Source organism: Capricornis sumatraensis, chromosome 12, assembly GCF_032405125.1.
Source record: "Capricornis sumatraensis isolate serow.1 chromosome 12, serow.2, whole genome shotgun sequence".
Classification (NCBI taxonomy): Eukaryota; Metazoa; Chordata; class Mammalia; order Artiodactyla; family Bovidae; genus Capricornis; species Capricornis sumatraensis.
Window position 1 is genome coordinate 26,152,072 of NC_091080.1, and position 13,740 is coordinate 26,165,811.

General features: G+C 41.7%; 1 protein-coding gene across 2 annotated transcripts in view; it reads right to left on the reverse strand.

The window, feature by feature from the left end:
- Positions 1–13,740, reverse strand: part of CPB2 (carboxypeptidase B2) — a 60,401-nt gene that overhangs the window by 31,220 nt on the left and 15,441 nt on the right. For both annotated transcript variants that reach the window (XM_068984787.1, XM_068984786.1), the window contains exons 2-5: positions 12,216–12,291; positions 8,952–9,076; positions 6,748–6,856; positions 2,311–2,412 (exon numbers count right to left, since the gene is read on the reverse strand). In XM_068984787.1, the coding sequence (XP_068840888.1) occupies positions 2,311–2,412; positions 6,748–6,856; positions 8,952–9,076; positions 12,216–12,291 (412 nt within the window). The remainder of the gene's footprint in view (positions 1–2,310; positions 2,413–6,747; positions 6,857–8,951; positions 9,077–12,215; positions 12,292–13,740) is intronic.

The following is a 13,740-nucleotide window of genomic DNA, read 5'->3' on the forward strand; positions in this document are numbered from 1 at the left end:
TTTTAGCAAATCTATGAAATACACCCTGTTCTCTTCATTCCTTGCAGAATTCTTGATTTAAAATTCTTTTTATTCCTAAACAAATACCTGATGATACCAGAGCTACATGAGAAATTGCAGAAGTAGAGACCAGAGAACTAGTGCTTCAGGCCATATCTTCACACTCCAGTTGGAATGAAAGGAGCATGTGCTGGGTGGGAGCTTTCTGTGGGAAGCAGGCACAAAGAAAGGCTTGGGAGAGGGAAGTTAGTGGTGCCCAAGACAACCTTGGACTCCCTCACCATTTTCCCAGGGTGCACACTTTTATTTAATGTGTAGATCATTTCCTTATTTCACACAAAAATAAATACACATCTAACTTGACATCAATTCATTATCAACAGATCTGGGGATGGAGACCTTATTCTGATTTACCATATAGGGTACTAGTGTAAGCTGCCAACTTTCTGAACTAAGAACTACCAACTTGTCTTCAATGATAGCCTTTGATGACTTTAGAAGAATTCTCACAAACACCTCTATATAAAATGAATCATCATTCATCTACTTTTAAATATTATACAACTTTAGAATATGGAGGGAAGGGAGAAGAGTGTTGCAAAATCAAAGAGATATGTGGGGTTGGAATTCCAAAGCAAGAAAAAGAGAGGGTTCCATTTTTAAATTGCCATCTATACCACTCAGGGAGTTTTCTTAACAAACTTGAAGTTACTGATGTCCAACAAAAAGGCAAGTGTGGAAAGCTTTGGCCACAAAGGATTGAATTGTACAAAGAGAATTTCCCAACTGATTTAATCTCCTCAACTTAAAAGAAAATCCTGAGTTGTTTTGACTAGTTGCTTTATTCGACCTTCTGTTTACCTGTGCTGAGCAAATTCTCCTGGTACCCATTCCGACACTGAGGAACCCTAGGGACTCACATGATGTGCACATCCTCGATTGAGACTGGGACTAAAGCTTGCAGGAAGCATGGTTTTCCAACATGTATATCAGGTCCCAGAAACACAAGTTCCAAAGAGTACATACAACAGGGCAAAAAGTAAATGTCATAGGTGGGTATGCCATGATTACATGGATCCAGCCTAGTAGACTAACTCAGCTGCCAAGAGAACTCAATGATGCCTAGGGTCTGACTTGAGTTTGTATTGCAAGCTCTTGTCAGAACAGATTAAAACCCAGAAATCCTGACTCCAAATCATATCTGTGGACAATCAAAGAGCATCACCTATCACAGTTTAGAACATGTGGGGAAACTATATATGAATGAAATTTTACTAAATTAAATGTATTTCTCCAATGATTAAATTTTTGCAGACCTCCTTTTTAATTTTTTTTTTTTTTTAGGAGAAAGAGTGGTTTTAAAAACAACAACAGAACTGCAGAATTAGAAATGAACAGGCAGGAATCAGTTTGGTTTCATGGTTCCCAATATTCTTCCTGTGGCCCAATTCACTGACTTTACTAAGGCCAGTTTGTTCAACTGAGAATAAATAACCAAACAGATGGTTACTGCGGAGAAGGCAATGGCACCCCACTCCAGTACTCTTGCCTGGAAAATCCCATGGACGGAGGAGCCTGGTGGGCTGCAGTCCATGGGGTCGCGAAGAGTCAGACACGACTGAGCGACTTCACTTTCAATTTTCACTTTCATGCATTGGAGAAGGAAATGGCAACCCACTCCAGTGTTCTTGCCTGGAGAATCCCAGAGACGGGGGAGCCTGGTGGGCTGCCGTCTGTGGGGTCACGCAGAGTCGGACACGACTGAAGCGACTTAGCAGCAGATGGTTACTGAAGCAGAAAGTGTCATATCAGCCCTACTGCCAAGAATCCCAGCATTGCTCTGGTTCCTATTCTTTCCTAGTTCCTGTTGTTCAAATCCTTTGGTTCTAAAAATTATATTAATGTCAATGTTTATTCAAAACAGATCCCTTTCCTTTTTTTGGCCTAAGTCAGTCAGTCAGTGGTGGTGCTGACAGTGGTGGTTGTGGTGGTATAAATAAAAGATGATTGGAAAGATAATCCAGATCACTCTCCTCATTTTATGAAGGCGGGCAGAAAGGTTAAATGGCTTATCCATGTCACAGAGTTGATTCTAAAACTGAGGTTACTGCTCCTAGATCAACACTGTAGTAACAAAGGAAAACAATTTAAAGGTAATCACCAACCACTAAAGATCTGGACATTAAAGTTGAGGATCATTTGTAATGCACATATTTCCAGAATTCAAAAAAAAAAAATCCAAGGAATACCAAGCACCACTGGAGAATTAATACCTCCCCAAAGTTGAAAAATCAATGACTCTTCCCATACCTTTAAAACATAAAGTGGGTACTTCTCGTATGAGGATCCAATGTGGATTTTTTCAACCATATCAGGATACCGCTCAGTCATAACTTCTATCCAAGAATAGATCTATCAAAGCAGAAACCAGGGGTCACAGACAAGTTCAAAGCATTTCTCTGACAAAGGAAACAGATAAATTCTTCCAGGAAGGGTTATCCCTCTAGAAAAAATTTTGTGGAGATAAGAGGAACTAAAACACTTGAGGCAGAGTGTTTCTTCTGCTGCTTAGGAAAATCAATAAAATTAAACTTTTGAGAAGTATCAAGGTTTAGGGAAAGTGGAAATGTACTAAGAAACTTACGACAAAGTAGGGAAAGATCATCTTTAAAGCATAACTCCTTAAGTTATTTTTAAAGGCTGATAATATTGAATCCTCACCTCTGTGTATGAAATCCTGTTTACCATTCAAGAGTTCATTTTTATACGAGATTTTAAAAAAATATTCACTTTTCAAGAGTAACCTAAGGAAGCCCCAGGCGCTGTTTTTGCATGGGATAAATGGAGCTGCCTTTGTTTCCCACTGGAAACTTGTGGACTCACCACAAGGGATGTGAAATGATAAGAAGCAAAGGGGAGAACAATCTGGAAGAAAAAAGAATCTCTTCTATCCAGGGAAGGAGTTTGATTCTAAAACTCTCTCCTAGGTGGAAGTCTAGTGATTTGTGATTCTGACAAGCTTATAGTAGAAGGAAACAAACAAATAAATTCTAGGCTTGACTTTAGGCTAGCCCCCACTTCAAAGCAGGTGTTGAGTGGTGGAGCCTGGTCATGTTTTAAAGCAGACCAACTTCTCAGGGGCCATTTAAAAATGTTTACACTTTTTGTAATGGGAATAACCAACCCTTGGCCTCATTTCTAGGAAATTCGCTGAAGGTAATTTCAAATAGCAGTCCTAGCTGAAGGGAACAGGAGTACCATTTATCCTTGGGTCTTCTTACAGGAGCGTAACTAGGGCGAGTGGTATGTGTGACGGGTTGTCCTGTGCGAGGAATTAAGATGCTTCTGGAAGGTCTACCTGCTGCCAAGTACCCATGCTGTCAGTGTCCGCAGTGTTGAAAATTCAACCATCCGCGATTTCCTCTGTTTACTGCGCTACTCTTCTAAGGCGTGCACACATCTAAGAGAACTGCTCCAACTATTTTGTGTCACAGCACTGACAGCTCAGTAGATTTCCTCCAACAAGGGAGGCTGTACTATATTAATTATAGTAAGGCAGCTTTACAGAAATCTTTACATCTAATCTGCAATAATCAAGGTTACATCCTTTGAATAATGCTCTTCTTTTGCCGTTTGTTTTAAGACGTGTTTTTTGGTCATTTGTTTTTCTCCCCTACTGTAGCGTACTTAAAAGTTCCTAGTGAGAGTCAATGACCAAAGAAACCCCTTTTGCTCTCCAAGTGAACATGAGTGTGGACTGAAGAGCCGTGCTGAAGGGGAAGAAAGGCAGGATTTAGGGGAGCAAGATTGCTGCAGTTGCTACAAACTTCTTAGAAAAGATTCAGGATGGGAAGGATGAAGATGTCCAAACTGTTTTCTGAAAGATCACTGTGATGAAAAGAATTGTGTTCCCCCTCAAATGCGTATATTAATCCCCAGTACCTTACAATATGCCTATATTTGGAGACAGGGCCTTTAAAGTGGTAATTAAGTTGCACTGATGTGTCAGTGAGGGGCCTAATCCAACCCGACTGGGGAAGTGGAGACTAGAATGGACAGCGAGACTTTAGGGATGTGCACACACTAAGAAAAGGCCTTGTGAGGAGGTGGCTATCCACAAGTCAAGGAGAGATGTCTCAGAAAAAACCAGCTCTCCTGACACCCTGTTCTTGGACTTCCAACCTCCAGAACTGTGAGACAATAAATTTCTGTTGTCTAAGCCACTCAATAAATGGCACTTTGTTGCAACAGACTGTAGCTCAGATGGTAAAGAATCTGCCTGCAATGCAGGAGACCCAGACTCAATCCTTGGGTCAAGAAGTTGCCCTGGAGAAGAGAATGACAACCCACTCCAGTATTCTTGCCTAGAGAATCCTATGGACAGAGGAGCCTGGTGGGCTACGGTCCATGGGGTTGCAAAGAGTCGAACACGACTGAAGGACTAACACTACTATAGCTAATTAATACTGTTTTCCTCCCATGTCTTTCCAACTCTTTCCTGCGGAGAGGGTAAGAAAAAAAAAATAACCTCTTTGAACAAAATATTTAAAATATATCAAAAAAAATACTCTTTTTAAATGTTCATATCCTTTATTTATTTATTTAGGCTGCACTACACAGCTTGTGGGATCTTAATTCCCTGACCAGGGATTGAACCTAGGCCCTTGGCACTGAACGCAAGGAATCCTAACCACTGGTCTGCCAGGAACAACCCAGAAACATATTTTAAATACTTCTGTTTAAGGCATCTCGTTCTTCCCATCAAACCCTACATAGCAGTGACACTGTCATCTTCTCCACTTGTAAATACTGCCTACCCAACCTCTCCACTCCAGGCCTCAAGCTTACTCATTCAGGGCTGATGTAAGCAGCTGGATGGAGATAGTTTAGATGGAACAGACCAAGTCAAGGTAGGAGAGAGAAAGGAGAGGGCTGAAATGTTAAGATCCCTGTCTACCAGCCAGGCACATCAGTTCTAGAAGCACGCTGATCTCTGGTTTGAAAGAAAGTGTTAGTTACTCAGTCATGTCCGACTCTTTGAGACCCATGGACTGTAGCCTGGCAGCTCCTCTGTCTCTGGAATTCTCCAGGCAAGAAAACTGAAGTGGGTAGCCATTCCCTTTTCCAGGGGATCTTCCTGACCCAGGAATCAAACCCAGTTCTCCTGCATTAAAGGCAGATTCTTTACCATCTGTGCCACTAGGGAAGACTGAGTTCTGGTTTAACTAACTGGAAAGGAACAGATGCATTTGAAGATTAAATAGAAAATTGATGCTTATTATTTAAGTGTTAGATGTCTCAAAAATATGGATATGGTTCTTAACAGTTTCTGGGCACCTAGCCAAAAATGATTTTAAAAAATACTTCTATTAAGGAATATAGCAGTACTCCTATGAAAGAATAAAAGGTATCAAGGGATTTGTACTACTTGGAGAACATTATATTGAAAAGAAAGGGCTCCAAGGGGTTTACCCTTTAAGGGAACAAATATGGGGAAATGGCTCTTAGAGTATGATGTGAAAGCTTACTGAGGTCAACTGAACGTTGGTATCAAGCTTATGTTTCCTCTGGGAAAATTGGAACCTGTAAGTACTAAGGAAAAAAACCAATTTCTTAAATATTAAAATACAGGCATCATCATAATCATTACTATTAATATTATTATTTTAAATAGGTTCCTTCTAAAGGGAATAAAATACACTTAAACACTTTACTGCGTCCTAAATATAAGTGGATAAATTCCTTTAATTCAGTGAGATAATGCGGCAATAACTCGGTAAGAATTCATTTAGGATAATGGTCGGACTGCTATTTTTTTTGTGGCAGTTTCAATAAAAAGGTCCTATTTTTTAATTTCCTGTTGTTCCTTAGAATGCACTGTTACTCCTGACAGTCAGAGATATTCTTAGCTAGAAGAATATCTCTAGCTTAGTTAGAGAGGCAAAGTCCAAAATATGATACAATCTTTCCAGGCAAGATGTCTACAAAAGGACCAATTACCTCTGTAACAGTGTTAGACTTTATTTTTTGGGGCTTCAAAATCACTGCAGATGGCGACTGCAGCCATGAAATTAAAAGACGCTTACTCCTTGGAAGAAAAGTTAGGACCAACCTAGACAGCATATTCAAAAGCAGAGACATTACTTTGCCAACTAAGGTCCGTCTAGTCAAGGCTGTGGTTTTTCCAGTAGTCATGTATGGATGTGAGTGTTGGACTGTGAAGAAAGCTGAGTGCCAAAGAATTGATGCTTTTGAATTGTGGTGTTGGAGAAGACTCTTGAGAGTCCCTTGGACTGCAAGGAGATCCAACCAGTCCATTCTGAAGGAGATCAGCCCTGGGATTTCTTTGGAAGGAATGATGCTTAAGCTGAAACTCCAGTACTTTGGCCACCTCATGCAAAGAGTTGACTCATTGCAAAGGACTCTGATGCTGGGAGGGATTGGGGGCAGGAGGAGAAGGGGACGACCGAGGATGAGATGGCTGGATGGCATCACTGACTCGATGGACATGAGTCTGAGTGAACTCCAGGAATTGGTGATGGACAGGGAGGCCTGGCGTGCTGCGATTCATGGGGTCACAAAGAGTCGGACACGACTAAGCGACTGAACTGAACTGAATCAATCTAATGGTGATTTTTTTTTTCACCTTCTTCCACAAATTATGATTCTCTAATAATTTCCCATGGCTGAAATGGCAATGCTCATTCAACGAAAACAGGAATTTTGGAGAGAAATGTGACAGCTTACCTCATTTAGTGAGTGATACTGTTCATAGTAGGAGGAGGATGCCCGGGGGCTGATGGTGTCATTGGAAGTCTGCTGCCTGATAAGATCTTCCACGTTTTCCACCAGGACCCTGGGTGATGAAACAAGAGTGTGAGCTGGTTTCCAAACAGGGCTCTGATTTTCCCTTGTGGCCATTGCAGACACAACAGGGAAGTGTGGGCAGAAAGTCACTAAGAAATCTAGCAAGCTCAAGGTGAAAACACTGCTAGCATCATGAGCTGAAATTCACAAGCCCTCTGCATAGAGCCTCATGGGCGCTGGAGAGACAGTGGCTCCTGTAGGGTACGTTTTCAGGGCCTTCAAAACCTGACCCTTTCTCCAACATTATCAACATTTCTTGATGGTGACTTATTAGTGCCTTTTAAATGAACTCAGGAATAAGGAAGGTAGAGAAAAGTGATCTCATTTAATTCCTCTTGCAAGGGGTCCAGAGAAGGCAATGGCACCCCACTCCAGTACTCTTGCCTGGAAAATCCCATGGATGGAGGAGCCTGGTGGGCTGCAGTCCATGGGGTCGCTAAGAGTCGGACACGACTGAGCAACTTCAGTTTCACTTTTCACTTTCATGCATTGGAGAAGGAAATGGCAACCCACTCCAGTATTCTTGCCTGGAGAATCCCAGGGACGGGGGAGCCTGGTGGGCTGCCGTCTATGGGGTCTCACAGAGTCGGACACGACTGAAGCGACTTAGCAGCAGCAGCAGCAAGGGGTCACACAGTTAACTTAGGCACAAACATTTTAACTAAGATGAAATTGAGCCATTCTGTCACCTGGGATGAACAAGAAAAAGTTAGCTGCCATTCTAATAAAGCTTTCTGTACTTTTATTTAGAGTTAGTTGCTCAATCGTGTCCAACTCTTTGTGACCCCATGGACTGTAGCCCACCATGCTCCTCCATGGAAGAGGAATTCTCTTGCATGGAATTCTCCAGGCAAGAATAGGGGAGTGGGTAGCCATTCCCTTCTCCGTGGGCTTCCCTGGTGGCTCAGACTTCGGTAAAAGCCAAGACTTCGACATCAGAAAGTTTTGAGTTAAGAGTCCTAAATGTGCCACGTTCTCGCTGGTTGACCTTGAGAAATTCCTTTGTAAACCTGAAACATTTTTTCTTACACACAGTGAGGATAGTATCCACCTCACAGGGTTTAATAAGGGTTAAAAGATACAACATATAGAAAAGCTCAGTAAACTCCTGAAAGGCATCAGATGCTAATAACATGTTATTATAATAATCATAGTGTATTATCCAAAGATTGCCTAGCATCCAGGAAGTGCGAGGGCGGCAGGAAAACACTGATGCTTGGGTAATGGATACGAAAGGAGGTATGGACAGGAGACTCTAAAGGGAAGAAGGCATGGGCTTTGAACAGAAAGCATACTTAATGCATATTTTAGTTTAGAGCCAGACATTCTAGAATGCTCACTGACCTCTTAAAGCAAAATTCCCTTTAGCAGCTGCTTTTTAAAGTGATATCACCAAGCCTACAAAAGTAAATGACATTTTGGTTCCTAAGTCCAGGAACAGAGTAGAGGAATTTTAAGAAGGAACTGGGAAAAACCATAAGAGGCTCCACAGATCACTGAATCTAACAGTCCATTTCAGACAAGGGACCAAGGCCTTGAGCAGTAAACCACTTGTTCAAGGTCATGGAGCCAGCCTCTTGGGCTTCATCACAAGTCCATTCCAGAGATTCCCATGTGGCATGTTTAATGTGAGTATTCATTTTTCTAGGAAGCAATGATACCATCCAGTAGTAAATGCCCTGTGTGTGTGCTCAGTTGCTCAGTCATGTCCAACTCTTTGCGACCCCACAAACCGTAGCCCACCAGGCTCCTCAGTCCATGGAATTTTCCAGGCAAGCATACTGGAGTGGGGTGTCATTTCCTGTTTCAGAGGATCTTCCTGATCCAGCGATCAAACCTGAGTCTCTTGCACTGGCAGGTGGATTCTTTACCACTGTGCCACCTGGGAAGCCCCAAAGGCATCACAGGTGCTTATAAGGTTTGTGTACGCTCAGTGGCTAGTCGTGTCTGACTCTTTGTGACTCCATGGACTGTAGCCCGCCAGGCTCCTCTGTCCATGGAATTTTCCAGGCAAGAATTCTGGAGCAGGTTTCCATTTCCTAGTAGTTATAATAGTTACTTAATAAATATGGAATTATGCCTACCTGAATGGAATTCCACTTGCATTTAAATGGGCTTTCACATTGCTTACATCAGATGCATTCACAAAAAAATGGACTTCATATCCCTTCACAATATATTCAGCTGTTACTGGCTGCCAGAGAACAATCTGCAATTTCAAGAAGGAAAACTGATAAAACAAAGACAGTTTTTCACATGGTTTTTCTCATCTGTAGCTAACGCCATAAAAGAGTATCTATAAAGGAAATGAAAAAATAATTTCTGGTCACTGGTCCACTCACAGTCACCAATCCCATTCACACATGTGGTAGTGTGAACATTTATTCTGTACGGGGCTTGTTTTATTCTGTAACCCCAGTGGCTAATGAGGGCCTGGCATTTACTAGGTACTCAATAAATGTTTGCTGAGGCAATGAACTGATGCATGAACACGTAAATATTTATAGTCCAACTGTAGGACTGGAGGTGTATGTCAGATGTTTAAAGAGAAATGAAGGTTGGTCTGGAAAGAAAGTTGATTAATGGTGCTTTTCTTTAATAAAAATCCCATACCCTTGATTCTAACATCACATTGGTGTTTCTTTCCTTTAATCTAATTGTGGCCTTTGGGCAAAACCTTCCCATAATATTTACAGGTTTGTTTGTTTGTTTGTTTGTTTTCTGGCTTTACTGTGCTTTTTCAAAGCACTTTCACACCCATTGCCTCTGATCTTTTCACTAATTCTTTGCCATAATCTAGGCAGGAGTTATTATTTTGATTGTTCAGATGAAGAAATTAAGGCTCGAAGCTAAGCCGTCTAAAAATCACAGGCCAAGCAGTGGCCAAACAAGACCTAAATGCTGAGCCTCTGATGCTTCCTCTGTCTGCGGTGCAGTCGCAGTGGGAACACAGCGGCCGCTCTTCTCCTGGGGACGCTCAGTTCCCTGACCCTGTGCGCTGCTGTCCCTGTTGATCCCCTACGGGCTGCGGTTGCGCGGCTCCAGGGCTGCGGCCAGTCAGCAAGGGCGTACTGCAGGCATATCGTCGCAGGCCCATTCCTGCCAGATTAGGGTTTCCTCCTGCAGCTGACTTTGTCTTAAGGACTTAGATGGTCCAGTCAAACTTTCATCAGGATTGTCCTGCAGTCTAGAGGTTGTCCAGGCATATGACCCTCCTTTTGGCACAGTGGCGGCTGCTCAATGGTCTGCGGGTGCGCCCCGCCACCTCCCGCTCCTTCTTCATCCTTCACAAGCAGACCCCGTAATAAGTCTCTTATATCTCTAATCTTCTCAGAAAACCTTAGTCCAGTAACCATGGAGCCAGCAATATTTTATCATGATATTTTGTAACTCTTAACAGCTTTCTGCATTCAGGGGAGTTCAGTCCCAGACATGAAAATGTTAGCCAGTTTTCTTCTGGGTTTTTTTTTTTGGGGCTCCAAAATCACTGCAGATGGTGACTGCAGCCATGAAATTAAAAGACGCTTACTCCTTGGAAGAAAAGTTAGGACCAACCTAGATAGCATATTCAAAACCAGAGACATTACTTTGCCGACTAAGGTCCGTCTAGTCAAGGCTATGGTTTTTCCTGTGGTCATGTATGGATGTGAGAGTTGGACTGTGAAGAAAGCTGAGCGCCAAAGAATTGATGCTTTTGAACTGTGGTGTTGGAGAAGACTCTTGAGAGTCCCTTGGACTGCAAGGAGATCCAACCAGTCCATTCTGAAGGAGATCAACCCTGGGATTTCTTTGGAAGGACTGATGCTAAAGCTGAAGCTCCAGTACTTTGGCCACTTCATGCGAAGAGTTGACTCATTGGAAAAGACTCTGATGCTGGGAGGGATTGGGGGCAGGAGGACAAGGGGATGACAGAGGATGAGATGGCTGGATGGTATCATGGACTCGATGGACTGAGTCTGAGTGAACTCCAGGAGTTGGTGATGGACAGGGAGGCCTGGTGTGCTGCAGTTCATGGGGTCGCAAAGAGTCAGACACGACTGAGCGAATGAACTGAACTGAACTGGAGCATTCTTTGGCATTGCCTTTCTTTGGGATTGGAATGAAAACTGACCTTTTCCAGTCCTGTGGCCACTGCTGAGTTTTCCATATTTGCTGGCATAATTAGTGCAGTGCCTTCACAGCATCATCTTTTAGGATTTGAAATAGCTCCACTGGAATTCCATCACCCCCAATAGTTTTGTTCTTAGTGATGCTTCCTAAGGCCCACTTGACTTCACATTCCAGGATGTCTGGCTCTAGGTGAGTGATCACACCATCATGATTATCTTGGTCGTGAAGATCTTTTTTGTACAGTTCTTCTGTGTATTCTTGCCACCTCTTCTTAATATCTTCTGCTTCTGTTAGGTCCATACCATTTCTGTCCTTTATTGAGCCCATCTTTGCATGAAATGTTCCCTTGGTAGCTCTAATTTTCTTGAAGAGATCTCTAGTCTGGCCCATTCTATCGTTTTCCTCTGTTTCTTTGCACTGATCACTGACCAAGGCTTTCTTGCCTCTCCTTGCTTTTCTTTGGAACTCTGCATTCAAATGGGAATATCTTCCCTCTTCTCCTTTGCTTTTCACTTCTCTTCTTTTCACAGCTATTTCTAAGGCCTCCTCAGACAGCCATTTTGTGTTTTTTGCATTTCTTTTTCTTGGGGATTGTCTTAATACCTGTCTCCTGTACAATGTCATGAACCTCCATCCATAGTTCATCAGGCACTCTGTCTATCAGATCTAGTCCCTTAAATCTATTTCTCACTTCCACTGTATAGTCATAAGGGATTTGATTTAGGTCATACCTGAATGGTCTAGCGGTTTTCCCTGCTTTCTTCAATTTAAGCCTGAATTTGGTAATAAGGAGTTCATGATCTGAGCCACAGTCAGCTCCTGGTCTTATTTTTGTTGACTGTATAGAGCTTCTCCATTTTGGCTGCAAAGAATATAATCAATCTGATTTTAGTGTTGACCATATGGTGATGTCCATGGGTACAGTCTTCTCTTGTGTTGTTGGAAGAGGGTGTTTGCTATAACATCTATTGGACTTCTGATATTGTAGCATCTTTGTGAGTTCACTTCAATCACAAGTCACTATTATTTTAACTGGCTGAAAAGTTCATAGCACAAATGAAGAAAGTGTTATTTGGGGAATCAAGTGATTAGGGGAAAGAAGAGAAAATTACAAGGAGAGGGATATAAACCAACTATATACAAGTCAGACAACACATAGGCAAGAACGTGACACACCATTCTTTCATAAAACTTAATACAAAGATATGAAACATGAAGATAAATGATGGAGAAATTACCTCGTATGTTGTAGTAACATTCTGCAGAGCTTGAACTTGCCTGGAGGTTCTAGGAAGAGCAGATAAAACCTGGCCCCTGGGAGAAAAACACACACAGGATTTTGAAGTTAAGTAAAAAGCGAAAATAAGATAAATTATATAGGGAAGGGCTTCTAGGTAATTATGAAAAGGAAACAAAATATTGAAATAAAAGAGGATCTCACCATAGATTTTTAAATAACCTAGATTTTGCTTCACTCTAGATGGAGAAATAGGAACCAAGTTTACCCTTCCTTCTACCTGAAAACTAATATATATGTGTGCATACATATACACACATGTAAAACAATGCACTTAAGAAATTGAACGTATGCAACATGATGAAACACAATATCCTGTATGGGGTCCTGGAACAGAACAGTGGAAAAACTGGTGAAATCTAAATAAAGCCTGCAGTTTAGTTAATAATAGAGTACCCATGTTGGTTTCCAAGTTTTGACAAATAATACCATGATGATATAAAATGCTAACATTAGGTGAAACTTGGTGCAGTGTATACAAAAACTCTCTAATATCTTTGCAACTTTTCTGTAAATCTAAAAATATTTCAGATAAAATTTGAATTAAAAATTAAAACAAAAATATGTACCAGGAACTCTAGAAGCTCAAGAGGTTATGATAACTTCTGCTTGTCGCTATTAGAAAAGGCTTCACGGAAGAGGCAACTTGGTAAGTTAGCAGTGGAAAGGCAGGCTGGAAGAAGACAAAAGGGCATCATTGGGGAGATGGAAAGATGTTAATTTTTGCCAAGTGGACGATTTAAGTGTTTAGGGCAAGAGAATAATGGTAGCCAAACAGAAGTGAGTTTGGAAACTTACGTTCCTTCTCCCCTAGAGAAATTTTCCAATGCACACTGAGAAATTTAGCCTTTATCTTGTAGGCAATGAGGAGTTAGGAAACTGATATCATGTGACATGTGATTTGTAAGAATAATTTTGACAACAGGGTGGAGGATGGTTTATTTTGAAAAGCCTGATTAAAAAATTCTAAATTCTAGAAATAAATCTATGGAGACCTGATTATCGAAAGAGATAAAGAGGATCTCACGGAAACAATAAATTCAGAGGTTTTGTGTCAATTATTGGTACAATTCAAGCATAAACTCTTCAACCAGTGATTAAGGGTATATGTCCAAGGACATGTGTTGCAGGATCATTCATAGTAACAGTAACTGGGAACCGCATATATGAGGGCTTAGTCATGTCCAACCCTTTGAGCCCCCATTAACTGTAGCCCACCAGTTCCTCTGTCCATGGAATTTTCCAGGCAAGAATACTGGAGTGGGTTGCCATTTTCTACTCCAGGGGAATCTTATCAACCCAGGGATTGAACCTGTGTCTCTTGAGTCTTCTGCTTTGGCAGGTGAATTCTTTACTACTTGTGCCACCTGGGAAGTCCAGAAACCACACGAGCGCTTATCAGTAAGTGAATTTTTAAATGTTGGTGATGTCTTCACATTCTAGAATGTTGTGTCACCGTTATTAAG